The 21,237-nt window shown below is 44.5% G+C and overlaps 1 protein-coding gene across 1 annotated transcript; it reads left to right on the plus strand.

Annotated features, from left to right (window-relative positions):
• Positions 1 to 1,584: 1,584 nt before the first annotated feature.
• Positions 1,585 to 20,671, plus strand: Tango4 (transport and golgi organization 4). Its single transcript, XM_065454310.2, has 12 exons — positions 1,585 to 1,743; positions 1,903 to 2,009; positions 2,148 to 2,287; positions 3,549 to 3,685; positions 4,657 to 4,755; positions 7,272 to 7,364; positions 7,912 to 8,061; positions 11,271 to 11,372; positions 14,582 to 14,793; positions 17,540 to 17,679; positions 18,859 to 19,052; positions 20,505 to 20,671. Exons 1-12 carry the CDS (start codon positions 1,738 to 1,740, stop codon positions 20,562 to 20,564), a joined length of 1,440 nt encoding a protein of 479 aa, XP_065310382.2. The 5' UTR covers positions 1,585 to 1,737; the 3' UTR covers positions 20,565 to 20,671.
• Positions 20,672 to 21,237: the final 566 nt, after the last annotated feature.

Here is a 21,237-nt window from a genome sequence, read left to right on the forward strand (position 1 = left end):
TACTTCATTATGTCAGCTGCCTTATGCTTGTTGATTAACTTGGAAAGTTGTGCCAGTTCTATGCTAGCCGGTTCTATGCCAGTTCTATGCTGCAGGCATCCGGTAGACCATGGCAACCAAGCAAGGCCGAGACGATTTCTAGGGCGAAACTTGCACGGTTTATTCAAAGGTAGATGAAAGAAAATGAGAAAAGCATGAAGGGATCAAAAGTAAATTTCGGAGCCCCTTAAATAGGCTCTCTACAATCGTGGGCGGGGTCTTGCTTCGGTCGACGTCACGGTACCGGCACAGAAAGAGGGCCCCTCCTCCTCTGGTTATACCGTGCCTGCTGTAAGGAAGAGGTCGTCCCGTCTCCTGGAATTGTAGACGCCTTTCCGCCTCTTCTGCGCGTTGCGGGTTCGTGGAAGTTTTCCTCTAGGTCCAATTCGAGGAAAGGGTCTCTCTAAACTCGCACACCCACACACACATACACACACAAAAGAGGCTTGTACACTGCGGGCCTTCCGGCAGACACTCGAAATGGTCATGGCGAATTAGGAAGTCACTCTTCATTTCGACGACGCCTGGTGGAAGAAGGTCGGGTGAGAAGAAGTTCTTTGTGCACGAGGTGCGCATGCCAACAATAGCAGGCGAAGTCACGCCTCATTTCAACGAGACAGGGTGAGACGGTCGGTTGAAATTCCTTTCTGCACGTGGTGCCAGATGCCAGCCCTAACAGGCCCCTATTCTAAAGCTCTGTATTGTTCATGCCGCAAGCATTCACACTTTCCTAGGTATACTTTGTGGCGCAAAATACATTTCTGGAAAAGGGACAGAAGAAAGGGAGACAGTGAAGCGCCAGAAGTCCTTTTGGAACATTCACACTTTCATTGCGCAAACGAGAAGATGATTAAAGGGGCTCATGGGAGGGTCAAGCGTGTCCCACCACTTTTTCGCGTTTTTATTTTGTAATAGACCGTAAAAAAGAATAGTTAGGCGCGTTCGCAGGCGCCAGCCAACGATAGGGCTGGCGCCCGCATGGTGGCCTTCTCAGCGTGCAGTGCGCAGAGCGCACAGCCGGCCGGGAGGGGATATCGACGAGGAAAGCGCGAGTGGAGGAGAGTATCGCTACTTTTTGCCTCTAGCAAAATTTTTCCGCACGCAGCGCCGTTCGTCCCACTCAACGTTATTAGAAGATCTAAAAACGTTGGTCCCACTCCTCCATGATCCCATTCGACCATGAAGGAAGGATGCACTCGACCATTGTCTAGTACATATAGTAGTACACTTCATCCAGAGGCACGTTGAGGTCCTTCCTCCATGTCCAGAGGCAACGTTAGAAACACCATAGAGTTTCCTAGGATACTTACTCTATGGGAAACTTTATCCAGATCTACCACTGAGCAGATATCTTCACATTCTTCTAACGATCGCAGCGCCAGAGTCCCCTCTCGTAAGCATCGTATGAAACCATGTATGAAACTATAGTGAACTAGAATATATTTTACTTCACTGCAATGAAACTGTATATGTTGGACACCATGTATTGACAATGAACGGTGCGCCAAAATAATGGCATCTGGCAACTATGCTGCAACTTAATCCAGTACAATCCTATGACATAGCCACAATGCAATAACATTTTATGAAGAGGAGCGCAGGACCGTAGCAGGATCGTAGGTGTATTAAACCATTTGAATGGTTTAATACACAAACGTCAGCGGTGAACGCATATCGTTGTGATAATTGTTCTTAAGCATGGAGGTAAGAAGCGCACGGGCAATGTCCTCGTATTGCGGCTTATCTTGCGTACCTTTAGTTCACAATGTTCGAGACTGTTTTCGCATGGCTTTTCCATAAGAGTGTGCACAGTTGTTTTTAGGCGCTCTCTGCTGTGCATGTCTGTTTCCTTTGCTCTTGCAGGACGTTCAAAAGCACTCTGTCCACACTCTCGTGTTCCGGTCTCTGAAACGCACGCATGACATGTTCCTGTCTGACCAAGCGAACCCTCCACCGCAAGATGATACATGGTGAGTGGTCATACTGAAACACTCATGCAAGGCTCTGTCTGGTCTTATGTTGTGACGTAGTATTTGCGAAATTGCGCACGTACCTCATGTCGGCCAACAAGAAGTTGGCGCAAATGAATTTTGCCCCATTTATTTCAGTGAGAAACTCAAGATGACTGTCAAGACGAAAGACGAATATGGCCTTGTGATGCACCTTGTAAAGTCAAACCCACAAACGTACAGACATAACACAGAAGGGCACCGCACAGGAGCATCTTACCATGACGAAGTGTCAAAAAGTGAGTCCTTCAATTTTCGCTACATAAAACGTTGTGCATGATTTGGAGCTAAAGACTTCTGTTCAATTTACGCACGGGTGCGCATTTCACGTTATGCGCTACATTGCTTTTACCCTTTTTAAACAGCAGTGCGGATCTGACTAACAGATTTAATGAGGGATAATGGCGGCAGCTGGCCTGATTTCCTCAGTCTGTCATTCTCCTGTAGGCATTGCCTACACCGCGGGATGCCTTCACGTCACTTGGGTGTCTGTTTCAAAAGGTGCTGCAGTCTAAGTCAAACACGTCAACACCGGTTAGAATCCAATTGAAATATGTGCTAGCCTTCTGTCTTTTTTTTTAACGCTAATGTTTGGTGTTTAGTTGACAATATACACGTCGTACAGATGGGCTGAATGACACAGGTGTTTCGAAATTTGATGTCAGTGCTGCATTAGTGTGCGCTACTGAATGGTCGTGCCACGTAATTCAGAAATACGAGAGAAAGTTTACTGCAGCAGTGTCATGTGGTATCCGAAAATTAAATAAATTTGCATACATTTTGTCACATCTTGGAAGGTATGTGTAACACTGATAAGGGATTGCCAGGAATTGGAAAACAGCATATTTATGTTTATTTCCTTGTCAGTGATCTTTCTGCCTCATTATTTTTAGTAGTATGCATCCTGTTGGTTGACACACTTGCTTTCTGCAGATACTTTGCAGAAGCTCAGCATTTTATATATCTTTTATCTTGTGGGCCCTCTATTTAATGAGAACATTTGATGTCTCTGCAACTTGGCCATGTCATGTGTGTATTCTCTCTCATCAGCATGCACTAGTGCAGACTGCAGCTCTGAATAATGGATATGCCAAATCCAGCAAGTGCACTTCACCACAGCTCTGATATGACCTAACAGAGATATTGAACCTTGGACGTATTTGAAATTAAGAGTGCAGATAGCTGGCACCCTGCATTCCTTGCTTTATCCCAGTTTTTAGAATGTGTTTCTTAGCTTCTGCAGTGGGGCCCGCCATCTTGATCCAAGTAACTGAAATGTGTGACGAAGCCTGTTCAAATGATTTTATATACCCCCTATTCTATGTGGTATGTGTGGCTGTCATGGAAATTTCAGCTTATTTAATCATCCTGTGTCCCATAAGCTCTGGCACCAATGGTATACACATTCGTCTACTAATTTGTGATGCTACCACAGTCCACTAGTAGCAGCACTTGCTGATTAAATCTCTGCAATGAAAATGTCATGTTTCTATCCTTTAGGTAAAGAAATGAAGCTGCAAGAGTTGACGTATTCGGGCATGGACATAATGCCATTGCCTGTGTACGATGATGATGCCCCACCACCAGGTGTTGATGACTATGCAGTGATGAAAGCTGCACCACCACCAACATCACAGGTACGCTTCTAATATCTTCACTTGGGGTCTGAGGCAGCATTGAGCTTCATTCATGGCATGGAATAAATTATATTGTCATGTTGTAGGTGAAAAATCACAGTACCTAACTGTGAGTTTCAAATCTAGCTCTTTGTTGGAAGAATTTGTGCCCCAAAAAACAAGTAACACTCAAAGCACAACGATAGCAGCAAGCACAGTTGGTGGTCATCAAAATATAATCTACAGCAAAAGTGTTGGCTATTTATACATGACTCATTGTACATTCCAGCATGATCACTGGTGCTCCCACACATTCTAAAATGTAAACTGCTATTTACTTTGCACATGCAATTAGATAAGACAAGGTTCTTTTATTCTAGCATCAATGACAGCATTCAAGAAAGTTTCGATACATGAAGGCACATTTTGTGCCAAGTGATAACATAACAGTGGTTAGGCTTGTGGAAAGTAGTCACCGAAAGAAATTAGCAATGTAGAGTTTCAATATGTTAAAAAATTAACACTGCTTATGATAACTGGCAGCGCTGGGTTCATTCTGTAAGCTGTACGACAGCTTTTAATTTGCATCCAGTGCAGACTGATTCATTGTGCACAAGTTACAAGCTTAAGTAGCAGATTTCACGATTTGGTTTTGTATTACAGTTTCTTTCTGTTGCTTGGTTTCACCAACACTTGCATAGATAGCCATAATGCTCAGCCAACTTTAATGTGTAATAATTTGGTATTGTGCTCTGTTAAAGTAGCAAACATTTTTAAAGGAAGTGTTGCTTATAAGTATATATAGACTTTGGTGGCTGGCAGCTTTGCTATAAGTAGTTATTTTGGGGGACTTTTGTTAATTTGGGAATATATGACGAGGATGGGTAGCCCCGTAGTGAAGAATGTCGTCATTTTGCTTCAATGTGATGTGTTGACAATTGCTAGTGTGATTTCCTAGTCTTTTTATTTATGCTTCTCCCACCTCCTTTTAGGCTCTTGTGCTCGCAGGACAACAACAGTTATCACAAGTTCAACGAAAACCAGTGACTGTGCCAAAGCCTCAGTGGCATCCACCATGGAAGCTATACAGGGTAGCGTACATGCATTTCATTTTTGTGGAAGTCTCAAAAATAGGCATATTGTGTTACTGTTCACGATCCCTTGTTTGAGCACTGCAGCCAAATTTCGGTGAGAGGAGTGCACTGCAAATGCACCCTGTATTTTAGTACTGGAGTTTGTGAAGCAGTTCTTTTTGGTTGGCCTATTGCCGAGCACTCCAAGAAGAGGCATGAGGATGAGTGTGGAAACGTGAAAGCGTGTGCATTTTATTCAGGTACGACCAGCAGTTGAGAGGAGTTGTGAGGATGTCATTCTATGCCTAGTAACGAGTTCAGTAGCCTAAAAAAAAACACTGGTGCTTGCAGTGAAAATATATAGTAGTGAAGTAAAACTTGAGCACCATAATAGTGTAATCGAGTTTGACAGAAGCCTGTCTGGTGGAGATGAAACATAGCAAAGAAAGACGTACACCAACCAAGTTACAACTTCTTAAACAATATGTTTTGGCTTCCATACGGAAGCCTTGCTCATAATAGGGCAAAAAAGGTTGAAATGCCTATTTAAATAGGTTTTAGCATGTGGTGCAAGCTCCGCGTGTTACTCGAAGGGGAGCGTTCCTTTGTTTCGATTGAGTGCATGTCTTGGTAATTGTATCTTGACCCTCGAGATGCAGTTAACAGAACACAGTTTCGTAAGTATGGCGCCCATGTACAACTCGCGTACACTTGCTTTCGTTTGCTAAGCGTTTTGTCGGCTTTCCGAGTGTTGCGCGACTGCTGCGAATGCAACTGCGTCAATTCGGCATCAAACCGTAACTTCAGTGCGGACGCTCGACGAAGCAATGCCGATTAGGCCTAATGACCTAGGCACTGTTCGCCTCTGGCCGATGTGGTAACGGGCCTCAAGCCGTCGCCGAAGGACTGCCGCTAAAATGTTCATGCGGATTGGATTGACGACTTTTGAAGCGGTGGTGTGAAGTTTGTCACCGTGTGTTCAACACAATCCGCGTGCCTAATCGGCCCAATTTTCGCCCGTCTTCGTACTAAACGGTATACGCGCTGCTTTACTGCCGTTCCCTCTGTCCGCGTCGCATTATCATTTCGGTCGGTCCTGTCGACCCGGACGAGCCTTGTACCGACAGAGACGGACCTGGCCGATGGGGTGCCCTTGTGCGAATTGCAGCAGTCGGGTGCGGTGTGTGCGATCCTGCATTGGGCCGACATTGGAGAGAGCTCGCAGAAACAGTCCGGCATGAGCGCTCCATTTGCACCGAAACCGAAGTAAAACGTTCGCTTGCGCAGCTTCGAGCACGAGGGGCTTCGCACCACATGCGACATGTGGTACTGCGCAACAATCGCCATATCAAAAAATTAATAGTAGATATTCAATTCAAATCGGTTGTATTTAGAGTATTTTCATACCCCTACTTTTTTACTGTGCTAGCCAAGGCACCAAGGCTGCAGTAGCTCAGCTTTTACATGAGGAACCCTCTCGCAAACTTCCATGCAGATTTCTGTAGAAACCTGCATGTTTATTGAAGCTGTCAACAATAAAGATGTCATGTTCTCAGTAATGAGTGTGTCTGTCTCACCTTTTCCAGCACTCCTGCACTGTTGAAGGGCTTTTCTGATATTAATATAGCAACTTTGAAATAGCTATGCATTTTGTGGTTGTACTTTTCACCCTTCTGACCTTCTTTCAGCAAAGGAAAATCCGAAGTGGATGTTATGATGTCTGTTATGAACAATACAAAGCTACATGTACCGTGCGGAAGTTGTATTTGATTTTATCCTTATGTCTTGGATAAAGTTTAGTCTGTACCTGTATCTTTATCTTTTGTAAACTCATATAAATTAGCTTGTTCAAAGTCATGGGTGCAATGCTGTTCTAATTCGTTTGCTTTATGTCATGTCATGCTTTGTATTAATATTGAGCCACTATTCGTCTTTATGCAATGCCTCTTGCCTTAGGTGTTAGTAGCTGCCATAGTGATGTACATTACCTTTTTCATTGTTTTCTTTCGTTTCTTTTTTTGTCGCTAGTTATACGCATAATGCTATTGTTTCTTGTAGTTGGCTCCTTGCACTATCAAACTTTTAGTGAATATGATCGGTAGCACATTGGCTATGGCATTCTACTGCTGATCACAGGATTGTGGGTTTGATCCTGGCCGTGGCAGCCATGTGATAATGGTGGCGGAATGCAAAAACGCTCTTGTAACATGCTTTGCGTGCCCGTTATGAAAGTACAAGTGGTCAAGAGCACCCCACTACTGTGTCCTTTATAGCCCACTGTGTGGTTTGGGACGCTAAAAGGATGATTTGCTGGGCAGGTTGGTATTCCATTCTTGAGGCAGGCAGCGCGAGAAATATAACACGACAGAAAGAACAGAGAAGAGGACATGGTGCTGTGTCTGTATCGTCGTTCTGCTGACTAAGTTTTTTTCTCACTGCTTGGCTCAAGTAGGCTGTCAGTTGTACTCGGGGCAAGATACACAGTCTTGACCTAAGCGTTCATGTCTTCTGTTGTCCTGCATGATTTCTTGCAGGTGATCAGTGGGCACACTGGCTGGGTTCGCTGCCTTGCAGTGGAGCCTGGAAACCAGTGGTTCTGCACAGGATCGAATGACAGGATTATTAAGGTGAGAGCACAGATCATGACTCAAGCATAGTACCAATACTAGAATTTGTGAAAATTGGAGCTCTATATAAGAAGGAATGGTCACGCTGTTGCATTGCTTCTCACTATGTACAATCGTTGACTCTGTTCTTGGACATGATTGTATTTGGAATCCTTTAGGGCATTGCCGTGAGACCCACAGAGACATTTTAAAATGGTTATGGGAAATTTGGACACCTGCATAGTTTGCTTCAGGTTTCCTTCTATTTTTCCCCACACCAATTTCGGTACACTATACTGTGGACATTGCCATCTGCAATTATAGTGGTGGTGTGGCACTCTAAAAACCAGTTGGTTTCAATTGCTCCAAATTGCACCAAGCACAGACAGGTTTAAGCATGCAGCGGTAAACACACCTCAAAGGGAGGTTGTCTGATGAGGACACTTCTGCATTTTACCTGTATTTGCATAAGGAAATTGAAGTTGTGCCTGAGCTGAAGCTTCCCCCAATGTTGTTCAGCCCATTGTTTGGTGTTCCTCATGAGGACCCATCCTTGTCATGTGTGCAGATTTGGGACCTGGCTACAGGGAAGCTGAAGCTGTCCCTGACTGGACACATCAGTGGCGTACGAGGCCTAGCTGTCAGCCCACGCCAGCCATACCTCTTCTCCTGCGGTGAGGACAAGCAAGTCAAGTGCTGGGACCTCGAGTACAACAAGGCAGGTGCTCCCCAGCAATGTTTGTGCATTAAGTTATGCAAAGTGGACAGAAAAATAAACACATACGTGAGATATGCGCTGCCATACAGAATAAAAAGGAGCGCGTAAAGGGCAAAAAACGAACAGATGTTTGTCCAGTGAAGCACAATAAGAACAACAGTTTTACTGACTGTCGTATGGGTGTGGTTTATAAAATTTCCCTTAGCTGCAGCCAGTTCTACGTAGGGCAAACGAGACGGTGTATCAATCAGAGGCTAATGGAACATAAAAGGTCGTTAACCGGTGGATCGCCTTCTAATCTTTCGCTACATTGCTGAGATTGTAACTGTACGCCAGAGTTAGATGAATGTGCGATATTGTACAGGCATAAGAATGAAGATACACATCTCATCATAGAGGCATGGCATATCTATAATGGTGGAAGTGATTGCGTGAGTCAGCCTTTGATTACTTTACATAAAGAAGAGATTAAGTGCCTTAACAGTTATCTCTCACGTAGACCGGCAGGTGTACCCGACTGACACGTGGTGTTACCATTCCTGAGCTTGCGCAGATCAGTTTTGTGTCTTCTTTCTTTTTTCGCCTCAGTGCTCCCTTCAGTTGATATTCGGCGTTCGTGTTGTCCACTTCTGTACTCTTGTGTGCTGTCTGCACGCCTCACTTCTTTCTTGCATAATGAACACATACGAGTGAGACTTGCAAACTCGTTGAAGAAAGCCAAACATTCATAATTAGAAAGCTCTCTAAAAACTAAAAATTATGAAAACCAGAAAAGCAAAGTGAGGCAAATTGCAAACAGATACCATGCAGTGACAAACAGCAAAGCCATGGCGTTAATACTTGGACTCCATCCTGTCCTAACCTGAGATACTGCTGAACTATAAAGCAGAAATAAATACAGTTAAAACTCGATTTTACAGAACCAGGTTTTACGAAGTTCCCGACCTAACGAATAAATTTCTCAGAAGGGTTTGGGTGCGAGCTAGTTGGTACGGATCATTCATATTTAGAACAGCGCCGAAACAACACGGACAAGGAAGGACATCGGACAGCGCTCGTCCTGTGTCCTTCCTTGTCCATGTTTTTTGGCACTGTTTTAAATATGTATGAATGAATAAATTTCCATTCACCAGCAGGTACCCATAGGGTTCAGTGTTATCATCAACCCGAATTAACGAAACAAAGTTGGCCAAACTAGATTTAACGAAGTACCGGTATTTCTTGAAATGAATGAGTAAAGAAAGTGGCGATTTCTTTGTAATTTTGACACGGATGGGTTCTTCGAGCGTGCGCTCTAAAGCTATCGCATTGAAACATCTAGGTGCCATGGTCACATGCCTTGCTTTATTTAGATGAGACTGCACACAACGCCTAGGCACAGAACAGCCCACTCAACACCGCCTCAGTAGGGGAGGTGGTGGTTGCTTTCATTATTGCATGGTTTAAGTGACAGATGGCGGGATTAATGGCAAATACAATGCCACGGTAGCCTTTGCGTGTCACTACGTTGCAATTTTAGATGTCGAAGGACCACGAAATTTTCTTCTCGGTTTTACGAACTGCCTGATTTAACAAAATAATTCAAGTGTGGTCATCACTTCATTAAATCGAGTTTCAACTGTATTGGAACAGACAAGACATAAAAGCAAGTCCTAAGAAAACAAAAAGGCCAAGAGCCCAGTTAGTTGACCTAAGTCTACCTAAAACCGGCAACACAAGGAAGGAAGCCACACAAGGAAGCTGCACTGTCAAGAAAAGGTGTGCATAGTCTCCCTCTAGTTCCTGTATTAGAATTTCTGAAGGAAATTCAACCTGGGAACAAGAACACCAGTGTCTTATGCATGGGTTCCAAGTGTGTTGCTCCTGTCTCTAGTGCTTTTGAGCCATATAGGTTTTGCATTATGGCGACATCTAGGAAGCTTTCACTGGAAAAGTCTGCAGACTTTTCCAGTGAGGCTTTTGCAGCTGCTGCTGTAAACACTGGCTTACTATGGTGACTCAGCTTAACAGTGGCCATCAAAAGTAAGTCATTCATTGTAAGCGGCCATCTTCAATTGAAAATTTGCTTACGGCTGTGCAAAAATGTGTTTTCAGTGGGAGATAGTGTGTCTTCGACACATTCACTGTCTGCTAGCTCTGCTGAAACTTGATATCATGGATTTCGCCATCGGAGTCAACCATGTGTTTGCTAACCAGTCAAGTTCGAATGGATGGTCAGAGCAAATTTCAGGTTAGAAAGAATGAAAATCTTGGCTCATAAAAAAATGTATGAGGGCTGGCCAGTACCTTAGTTAGAGATGAAATTAATCAGTCAAATTAGTGAAACTCTACCTTAATTCAATCTTGCCATTTTGTTTGAGAGGTATTTGGTCATGCACTGTGAATGTGCAATGCAAAAGTGTTGCTAACATCCGGCCAAACCCTAATAGCTTAGCGTGCATCATCATCACGCTTAAAGTAACTCGTGAGAATGCTTGCTTTCCTTTGGTGGAGACAGAGGTTGCAGCAAGCAGTTGTTTCATATGTAGGCTTGCGATGTGAAAAGCATGGTGGAAGTTATTGGCAAATAGGATGACTGTTTCCACATGCTACCTTCAAAGTCGAGAGGCTACATTGCCACCTTCTTGCCAATCGTTGTCACCTGGCTCACTGGCGATGTAACAGTTGAGAGGCATGCATAATAAGGAAAAGAGTGTCCTTTAGGATAAAGATTTGAATATTACAAATGCTGTAGAAATTTTGTGCAGGGTCTCCCGAAAGGCTTTGAGCATTTATCATTTGCACGAGACAACAAAAATTGGAGTTTCTGCACAGATTTCATGTAAAGTGCAAACAAGGGTAACAGACTTTTTTCGCTAAATAATGACATGTTGATCTATTGATCTGTTTCCTGGCATATTTATAATTTGACATGCCAGTAGCTTGTGAATTTATTCTGGCCCTGCGAAATCGACAAGGCTTTACCGTAGAGGCTTTGCAAGACGTGCCTGTATTACAGTATTCAAGCAACTCTGTTGGGTTTAACGGTAGAGGTGATCTAATGGCCAGATGAATTGCAAGCACCACGCAATGCCTGCTCCCCAAATAAGAAAATCATAGTAATAATTGAAAGGTCTCTTTAACCGGCTAATTTTTGGTGCACAGGGAATCGTAGTGTTTGCAATATAGAAGCAGCACTGTAACTGCTTCTATGCTGACCTTGTTCGCAGGTTATACGACACTACCACGGCCACTTGAGTGGTGTCTACGCTCTCTCTCTGCATCCTACCATAGACATCCTGGTCACTGGCGGTCGGGATGCAACAACAAGGGTAAGCATTCTCATCTCTTTTTCATCCTTCAGTATTTTACACAAGTGGAAGTCTGCTCAGAAAGACAGCACCAGATGTTGGCGTCATTAGAATTCAAGCAGTTGATTGTGCTATAGTTATGCGAACTTCTATTATGGTAATGCTCATGCCTTTTCTTCTTTACTGGGCATCTCGTGGCCAGAAAAATTGATCGTGCAACCACAGGCAATTTGGCAATGTACTGAACATTGGCGCAGAAAGAAAGAATGTATTAACCGGTGAAAGAAAGAAAGAAAGATGTAACTGTATTGGTTCATTTCAATGTTTTCTCAATCGTGAATGTTGGTGCTGGGAAATCGTACAAAGCGGGGATTGTACCAACTAGGTTCTACTGCGCTAGTGAATCAATATGCTGTGAAACATAATACAGTGGAACCCACCTATAACAATATTCAAGATCCACGAAAATTCCATTGTAATAACTGGCTTGCATGAAAAAATTTAAATAGGGGGATGGCGAAGCTGTTAGAAAACTAATGGCAGAAAGGCCAGTGCGCCTCCCCGCCACATTCCTCTATCCGACTGCTGATTGTGTTTACTCGTTTAGCTGCTTCCTGGGTACTCCGATCGCGTGTAACAAGCTGCGGCTGTCAGCGTTAAGGAACAAAGGGCACTGATCTAACAACTGCAGAAAGGGGTCTCAGGTGGCAATCAATATGCAAGCTCCGCCGAGGCATCGCATTGGTGGCCCCAAAAGGGGACTTTCAAAAAGTGCGAGGAGGTTGCCACAGCAGCCTGTCAGCTTGAGATATCCAGAAGAAACGCTGAGGCGAGATCGCCACAAGCATCTTGCAATGTGCTTCTCACTGGCTTGCACGAGAAACCCTATGTCTGTCAGCCTTGCATGCTTTATGCGAAGCTTGCCGACATCCTTCTCCAAGGCATCCAGGTGCTTCACGTAGTGAGCGGAGGCTTCCTTGTGAAAACGAAGCACCGAAGCGACTAAATCATCTGCTGGGCCTCCTGTGAGGCAGCCTCATACCACGTCATCGCTGCCATCGTCGCCGTTGCTATCCGATACAAGCATGTTCACAATGACCACCTCGCTGGTTAGAAGCACTAGGTTAGAAGCACTAGTTTCCAAATCTATAGCCGTGTGCCTTCTCTTCACTAGCAACGTTGTGCATTGCCGATGAACAGTGGACGGATCAGCCATCTTCTGTTTCGGCGGCGAATCAAACGAGTCTCATGTCAAAATGAGGCTGGGAAACCACGTGGCCAGGAACAGTTTCAACGCAACCAATAAAAACAAATGCGAGCAATTAAGCTGTTTACAGAACTGCACTGAATGAGACGCCAGTGAGCAATCTGGGAGTAGGGCACTTGGCGCAGTCCATTTGGGTTTTGTAGGGTTGCGCAGCGTAGAGCTGTGGGCACAGCCCATTCCTGTTCGGAGGGGTGGAAGGGCGACGGGAAAGAGGCGCATATAGAAGGCTGGAATATGAATGCGTGGCGGCTGTCAGGGCCATCGTTCGGCAGCTAGAATTTCTCATTTTGAACAGCGGAGCTGTTTAAGCCTTTGTTCAGCCATGGAGCGTTACCAGAAAACTGAGCCCAGCTGTGCGCCGCCTCACGTTGCCTAGCAACCACCTGCGAGAGCACCAAGCCACGTAACCTCCTCGCACACCATGCGCATAGGGCGGAGTCGTGAAGTCGTGAAGTCGCGCTTTTTAAACATACAGACAGCACCGCAAATATACAGCATCGACCATTTCGGACTTCATTCGCGGTGCCGTATATTTACGTCATTGACCCTCAAAGGGTTAAAATTGTGCTTTCGGTTTCCACGCCGCCGCCAATGTAAAGTGGCCGTGCACCGCCGCCGAATAATAACCTAGTGCCACACCGATGGCGCCGCCGCCGACTGGAAACGACCACCGTGCCGCTGCCGGTCAAAACGGACACAGCGCACACATGTAATTTCAAAGTGAATTAGCCGGATGCATATATTGCTTTCAATACCTTGTTGCAAGGACTTTGGCAGCTGCTTCGAATTATCAAAAATTTCGAATGAACAAGCTTTTACTGTATTTTCTTGATATTGCTGCTCAGACCTTGCCAAATAATTAAGTTTCTTGTTTTCTTTCCAAATAGACATCATGCAATTAGTGGTACATTCCCACATGCTCTGTTGAATAATTGTAAGCCTTCGTTGTGTAATGAATTATCATAAAATTAACAAGACTTTGTACATTTATGAAATTTTCATATTCATCTATTGTTGCCATATGATAAAAAGATTTGTGCATGTCTTCTTTTGGTTGTCCTTGTAGTTTCCTTGAAAGCAGGAAGGCTGAACTTGTGACATTATCTCTACATTTTCCTACATCACTTTTGTACAACATGATATCCCATGTAACGCATCTCTGCTGTGATAAAAATTTGTTGGTGTGGCACTTTTCTGTCGATCCTGTCAATTCACTCAGTAACGGTGCAGTACAAGAATACTGCTCATAAAATGTGTGCCCAGTGTGCCACTTCAGCTGTTTCGCCACAGCAGATGTTTTTTTTTTTTTTTCCTAGATGTGGCACTTTGGAGTGATAATGGCAGATAATGTCACATGGATTCATTGTAGCACTACTCTGCAATTGCAGAAAAATATCTTTTTCCCAGGGCATCAAGGGAGGCATGGTCATTGTCAGCACTTCAGATAGTTGAGAAGGTTAGGTACACTGCCACTTCAGGCTCATTTGCTTTCCACCAGCTTGAGCACGTACATTGTATTTCTACAGTTTGTTCACACCCTTCCCCTTTTGCAATAATACTGTTGTAAAGTGACGTCAGCCGCAATCAGACTGCCTTGCAAGCGCTGACGGCAAATGCTTTTATCGTTTGATATCTTTCCCTTGTTCTCCCTTTCCCCTTCCCCCTCTCTGTTTCGTATATATATATATACGCTCCGAGACGTAAGCAATAAATATTCATGTTCCAACCTTCGAACTGCGTGCTGTCGTATACAGTAAGACACGCCACGTGTGTCGTAACTATGTAACAAATACCCCCTCCCATTCCATCAGAGTGCCCTCGGCGCATGCTAATGTGGAATAAACGTGGTTTCATTCATTCCACGTGAGGCTATCACGTGTCTGGTTAGGGTTATGGTTTATGGTTAATGTTTGGTAGTTATAGAATGTGCGCATCTCTTGAATGTGCGAGGGACTGCTTGCAGGTGTGGGACATGCGGACCAAGGCGAACATCCACTCGCTGGTGGGCCACACCAACACAGTGGCCAGTGTGCAGACACAGTCATCCGAGCCGCAGGTGCTGACAGGCAGCCATGACTGCACCATCCGCCTCTGGGACCTGGTGGCTGGCCGCTCGCGGGTCACTCTCACTCACCACAAGAAGAGTGTGCGGGCACTCGTTGTTCACCCCAGGCTGTGCGTACTTTTCTCTTTCTGTTAAATTGAAGGCCAACTAAAACAAAATTTGGGTCATGTAAATAGCCCAGTTTAAGATAGTTTAGGTAGAGATATGTTTCCGTGTAAAATTTGATATTTAAAATAGAAGTGGAAGCATCCCGAGAAGCTTGCAAGAATAGCCATTATTGACGCCGAAATTGAAAAAAATTGCAGTGATTACCGCTCATTGGAAGTGCTGCATCACGCAAAATGTGTGATGCAGCCCATCGGCATAACCTCAGGAACAACGCAGCACCTGCAGTGCACTGAAAACTCAGTGGCAGCATGCTGGGACTTGCAACATAGCGACAACTACCCCGCTTTCATTTACTGAATTAATCAGCAAATCCTGTTTCTATTTTGCACAAAGCAATGCAGGAGCTACAATCTTCATCTCGTGACGGATTAGCGCACGCAGCAGTGAAGGTCTCGCGACTTCCTTCACAGCGCGGCCGCGGTGCGCGTCTTCCTCTGAGACACTTTTCACTACCGCGTGCACAACCCAATTATTTTTTTGCCAGTGTCTCCACGTCGCCTCCATCGCGATGTAGATGGTGCTCTTCATCCTCAACAGCTTCGCACTAAGTAAAGATGAAACTACTGTTTGCCACAACCACTGTGGACAAAACTGCGGTTGCTATCGACACGATCATGTGTGGCAGCTATGCAGTCGTGAAGGCGAGCAGCCAATGCGGTGCTAAGGGTGGCGGCAAATGCAAGAAGAAAGGCTTTAAAGGGATAAATAGGCACGACGCATTCTGGCGTCGGTGTGATTCACATACGATTTCCACTGATGACTATTGCGATGCGAACTCCGCCGCTTCGTTTTGGTGAACGCTAACGCCGTTCCTGCTCTGTTGCGTCGCACATTTGCCCCGCTCCGCACTTGCCGAGCTCCACGAGTTGTCCGAATTAACCGATGTGCAGCCAAATTTGTCCGAATTAACGAGAGTTTCATTGCATTAAACAATGCATACGCCTGCCGGGGATCTTCCAAATTAATGAGGGTCGAATTAACGAGGTTTTACTGTATTATATTCCAGCAGACATTTATTCATAATTCTTTGAAAAAATATTTAATGAGAAAACTTGTATAATGAAAACGAGAAATCTCCGTAATAACATCGATGCTGCTTTGCACCAAAACAACATAAAAAGTTTCAAAATCTAAATTTTGAACAAAAAGCTCCAGTTTCACCCGAAAGGCGAAGTATCTGTTGTGATAGCAAATTAGTAGACAGCTATACGAAATGAGGATAATAGTTTTGTCGGCCGTGTAAACTTGGGAACAGTCACTTACTAACTGAATTAACAAGCACAGTGTCAGCGCCTACAAGCAAACATGAACACATCACACTTGATGAGCACGGACACTCGCTGTCAAAACGCTGGCGTGAGCAAGCACGGCAGCAGAAACAAGCCAAGTGACCTTCATGCGGTCTATCGCTTCAACACAAGAGCGGCGAGACCACATTTCACACAAAGCAATGGGCCATTTGCAAATCCCTTTCAAGATACAGCGCACAATACCGTGCGTAGCCATGCAAACTATGCACTTGTTGGAGGAGTCGAAGCCGCCCTCCTCCTCCCTCCCGCGCTGCCTTCCTGCTTTCCTCCGTATATGGCATGTGAGATCAAGCCGCGATCGTCAATTTTCCTTGTGCCCGGTCGCAAAATGCGCAGTTGCTGCAGGAGCACAACGTTGCCCCCTTCCCTCTCATCCCCCCACGGCGTTTTGCACAACAGAATACAGCCGGTTTGCAGTTCGCTTTCTTCCTTCAATTGCACTAGATTGAGCCACAATCGTTGGCACACCCTCGCACGCTTTCACTCACACACACAGCATATGGCGCGCGGCGAAGATTTTATTGCCCTTGGACTTCATACGGAACTTCACGACAACGGCGACGGCAGAAATACGCCTGGAGTGTCCATATAATTGCTACTATCACAATAAAAGGCCATATACAAGATTCGTGCAAATATAAGCTTTCTATCTGTAGAAACTCTGTATATACAAAGGGAAATGTTAGCCCTAGTGGCTATCGTGCTCAAGCCGTTGCGCGGCACTGCAGAGCCTAATAATAGCGTAATGCCAAAGTCCACTTCCGGCCGCCTTCTCGCGCAAAGCTCCACTCTTTGCATTGCCACTGGCAAGTGACGCCTGGCCAAATGACGTTGACACCCTGCAGATCAGAACTGTGGCCTTTGGGACACACTGGATATCTTTAGATTTCAGCACAGCAGTGTCTAACCGGTTGAGAGTGGAAAACAAATTGTACCAGCAGACATCTGTTGATGTTCCAGGGCTATTTGATGCACCTTCACTGTTCGTGCTAAAGTTCGATGAATCAGTTATCTTCCAAATCTGTGCTGCTCCCACTATAAAAAAATTCTGACGCAGAGCCATCAGAATCTGTCGAAATTTGCCGTTTCTGAAGGGCAGCTATGCGTGACATCAACGCCAAGTGCTTGTCACTTCCAGTTAAAAGCGGTTTTAAAAATCCACCCGTGGTGAAAAAAAGGAACATGAAAGTGAAACTAGAAAAGTGGTTCCCCTTTTATGTGCTAGACTATAGGGCTAGCTGTCCAAAAGCACTCCGAGCGTGGCAAAATTTGAAGTTGAAGCCATCGAGTGGGCTATCTATGGGCTTAGGCACAGACAGTAAAGTGTTAAGTAATGAGTACTATGTCATCGCAGCAGTGCTGTTGTCTCTGTGTGCAGGTACACCTTTGCATCTGGTGGTCCTGACAACATCAAACAGTGGAAGTGCCCCGATGGGAAATTCATCCAGAATCTCTCGGGCCACAATGCGATTGTCAACTGTCTTGGCATGAATGACGATGGCATCCTTGTGTCTGGTGGTAAGTAGGGGACACAGTCCGACAGTAAACTTGTGCTAACTGCAATGGAAATTCTAAATTGTGGTCCTGACTTTCCTCTCTAGAGTCACTGACAGACACACTTAAGCACACAGAACTGTTCTATTCATCAGGCATTTCATCAAAGGGGCACCATGACATCTAAGATGTGAAGGAATTCTGTTTGGCTGAAGTGATACATGCAGCCAAACCGCATTATAATGAAGTTGCATCGAGCTCAAAAATACCTTCATTATATTTATAAAAAATCATTATAAGCATACACCTAGACTTCGGTGGAAAAAGAATCACGATTAGGTCTACGAAAAGAAACAGAGGGGAGTTGTCTCCTACGGCAAAGGATCTCCTGCATATTTTGATGACCTGTCAGCACCTTGCCATGCTATACAAGGCAGGGTAACAATAAATAACATACACACAGAATAAACACATTGTTTTGCCTGCTGCAGTCTGACCAAGCCAAGCCATCATCGCCAACAGACTTCTCAGATACAGAGAAGACCCCCTGTGGATCGGTACTTTGCTACTATGGCCGTCTGCTCACACTCTATCACTATTAGGGTTTTCAAGTGCAAACATATTAACCGGAAAGTATGATGCTGGCCTAGTTGGTGCATAGCTGTTGATGTTTGTGCAGAAGCTTAGCGTTGCCAACATCCAGAACACTGACAAGATCATTAAAACATCCAGATTGACGACTGCGACGTCTTTATTTTCTTTGATGTTATGTCTCCTCTTAGAAGCAGGCCTATTTTTTTTACCATATCATTTGGCACTACATTGTTGGCATATTTGCTTGGCTTGCTTCTCTGAAAAAGGTGAAAAACAACTGTCACCCATGCACATCGTGCCATTGGTAAATGGAGTTGTTTCAGTGATGCAGACTGGTCCTGCAGCCTGTTGCTACTAAATGTTGGGATACACCAGGTAAACAGTAATTCCAAGTATTTTACACAAACAATACTCTGCGATGTTTGCAAATTTTGGGTGAAAGCAAGACACCAAAAGGTGGAGGATATATTTTTGATGTACGAACAAAAATGCAGATCACTATTGAGCAACTGTTTGGTTTGAATTTGAATATTTGCCGACTCCTAGTGTTTAAATCTTTTCGGCCTCAGCTGCCCTGACCAATAGAGCGGATGATGTCTTGATGTCCAGGGGATAACGGAACACTGTTCTTCTGGGATTGGCGCACTGGCTACAACTTCCAGCGACTCCAAGCACCAGTTCAGCCTGGCTCCATTGACAGCGAGGCAGGGATATTCGCCTGTGGATTTGACCAGAGTGGCAGCCGCCTCATCACCGCTGAGGCTGACAAAACTGTGAAAATATTCCGTGAAGATGATACTGCTGTACGTGTTGCTTCTTGCTTGCCTTTTCTTTTATTTCACTGAACAGTGCGTATTGTCATAGTTTACTAACTGTAGTGGAAGCCACTCTGTGTCCTTAGGCAGGTCCTGCTGTGGGCTGCGTATTTTCAACTATTGATCCAAACCTGTGCCAAAAGGGAGCAGTGCCAGCTTTGGTTCACCAGAATACCATCTTTAAATAATTGTAAAAATGCCACAGGAGAGAAAATGCCATTAGCACTGTGACAGTGAAATTTGGAGTTGCATATCCTTCCATAAGATGCGTAGCTGCACGCTGTGTTCATGCACTATACATCATGTGCATGCGTGGATCCAAGGGGGGGTAGGGGGGATTGCCAGATGTCCTGATCCCCCCCTAAATTTGTGTGCTTGATGGGACGTGCTGTACAAGCACTTGCAGGGGAAGAGTCAGATTAATGAAGTCAGCTGCTAAAGCAGATTTGAGAAATGTAGCTGGGCATCGCGGTTTCTTGCGACTGCAGGATGAAGGACTGCAACAGTTGTGTTCTTATGTGTTTTGGGTGTGGTGATGTTCAAGTGGCACAACTCAAGACTGCTTTTCCTGCTACATGGGTTCTTGCATCAGCATTGCATGTGTACATTTACTACAATATTGAACAAACATTTGTCATGATACATTAACCCTTTATTGACAAGTTTTGCTTATAGGCAACATACCAGAAAAGCTTTTCTTGCCCACCGTGGTGCTTAGTGGCTATGGTGTTGAACTGCTAAGTGTGAGATGGCGACATCAAATCCCTGCCACGGTGGCCACATTTCGATAGGGGCAAAATACAAGAACACCTGTGTACTTAGATTTAAGTGCGCACTAAAGAAACCCAGATGGTCAAAATTTATCTGGAGTCCCGCACTGTGGCATGCCTCATAATCATATCATGGTTTTGGGGCGTAAAACCCCATAATTTAATTCTAAATTTAGAGCATTCTTTTTTTTTCTTGCTAACTTTTGGTATTGAGTCCGAAGTTTCTGGGTATATGTCTTCGGTCAACACTGAATGACAGCCAGCAAGCATCATTTGTTGGTCTAAAATAGAAATACTAAATAAGGAAGAAGTTTGGCAGGTGACTCGCTTTCCTTTGAAAGCACAGTCAGAAAAGACAGATGAATGCACAATATCCAGCTGCAGGGGTGTCACACATTGGATGTAAGGCAAACGAAATGTACACCTATGGTTCATACGCGATGAGAGCTGTCGGTGCAAATTGCAAACAAAGCCTTAGGTGGCTTGGGGTGAAGCTCACTTACAGTTTTCTGCCTGGGGTTCTCTCCCGATAGCCGAAAATGTTCTTGCAAAATATCCTTGCTTTTCCTTGATTCTGCTTATTCTCTATGCGTTTTGCACATATAAACTTTTCTTTTTGTGCGTGTTTCTGTATGATGTCATTAAAGGGTTTATATGCTTTACATTGCAGACTGAGGAGACCCACCCGATCAACTGGAAACCAGACATCACAAAACGAAGACGGTTTTGATGTTCACCAGATCTCATCGTTGTTTCATCATCATCTCAGTTAAAATCCTTTGGTGGCATGCAAACATACTATCTGAGGCTGTAATAAAATGTTGCTGCACTGTGTAACCTCTGGATGTTGGTGTATTCATCCATATGCTAGAAAAAGCTGATAGTACAGTCAACTTGCATTCATTCAACTCTGACGGAACTGGAAAAATTAATCAGATTATCCAGCGGGTTGAATGAAACAATATGCGGAAAGAAACTGCAAAACACAGCCAATTCATTTGGCAGTATTTGCCCGATTCCAACACTCCTCCAAATCAAATGCGTGCCCACTTTTTATGTGCCAAACGTGTAAATGACATTGAAGCTCCTAAACGAAGTAGAAATCAAACACGCAGTCGATTTCTTAACAATAACAAAAAAACATTGTTGCTTAATGGCAGCTGGTTACCTAAAGTCAGCATCGGCACAAATTTTTTTTTGTCAGCTTCGTCGCAATGCAACCTTGTTATGCGATAAAACATACAAATGTTGCAAAGGTGGTTTTGGATTCGTATCCGTCAACACCGAGCAGGCAATTGTTGGCGCAATTTAAAAAAAAAGACATGTTAGAATCTGGTAAATACCGTAATCAGATCATTGTAAATAGCGGTCAATTACTTAAGAATCTTGTTGGGCCAGTACTG

This window comes from Dermacentor albipictus, chromosome 3 (genome assembly GCF_038994185.2).
Source record: "Dermacentor albipictus isolate Rhodes 1998 colony chromosome 3, USDA_Dalb.pri_finalv2, whole genome shotgun sequence".
Lineage (NCBI taxonomy): Eukaryota > Metazoa > Arthropoda > Arachnida > Ixodida > Ixodidae > Dermacentor > Dermacentor albipictus.

Coding starts and splice junctions, on each gene's coding strand:
- Tango4 (XM_065454310.2), top strand. Junction 17,680..18,858: donor TGGCATCCTTGTGTCTGGTG/GTAAGTAGGGGA, acceptor CTTGATGTCCAG/GGGATAACGGAACACTGTTC. Junction 19,053..20,504: donor TCCGTGAAGATGATACTGCT/GTACGTGTTGCT, acceptor TTTACATTGCAG/ACTGAGGAGACCCACCCGAT.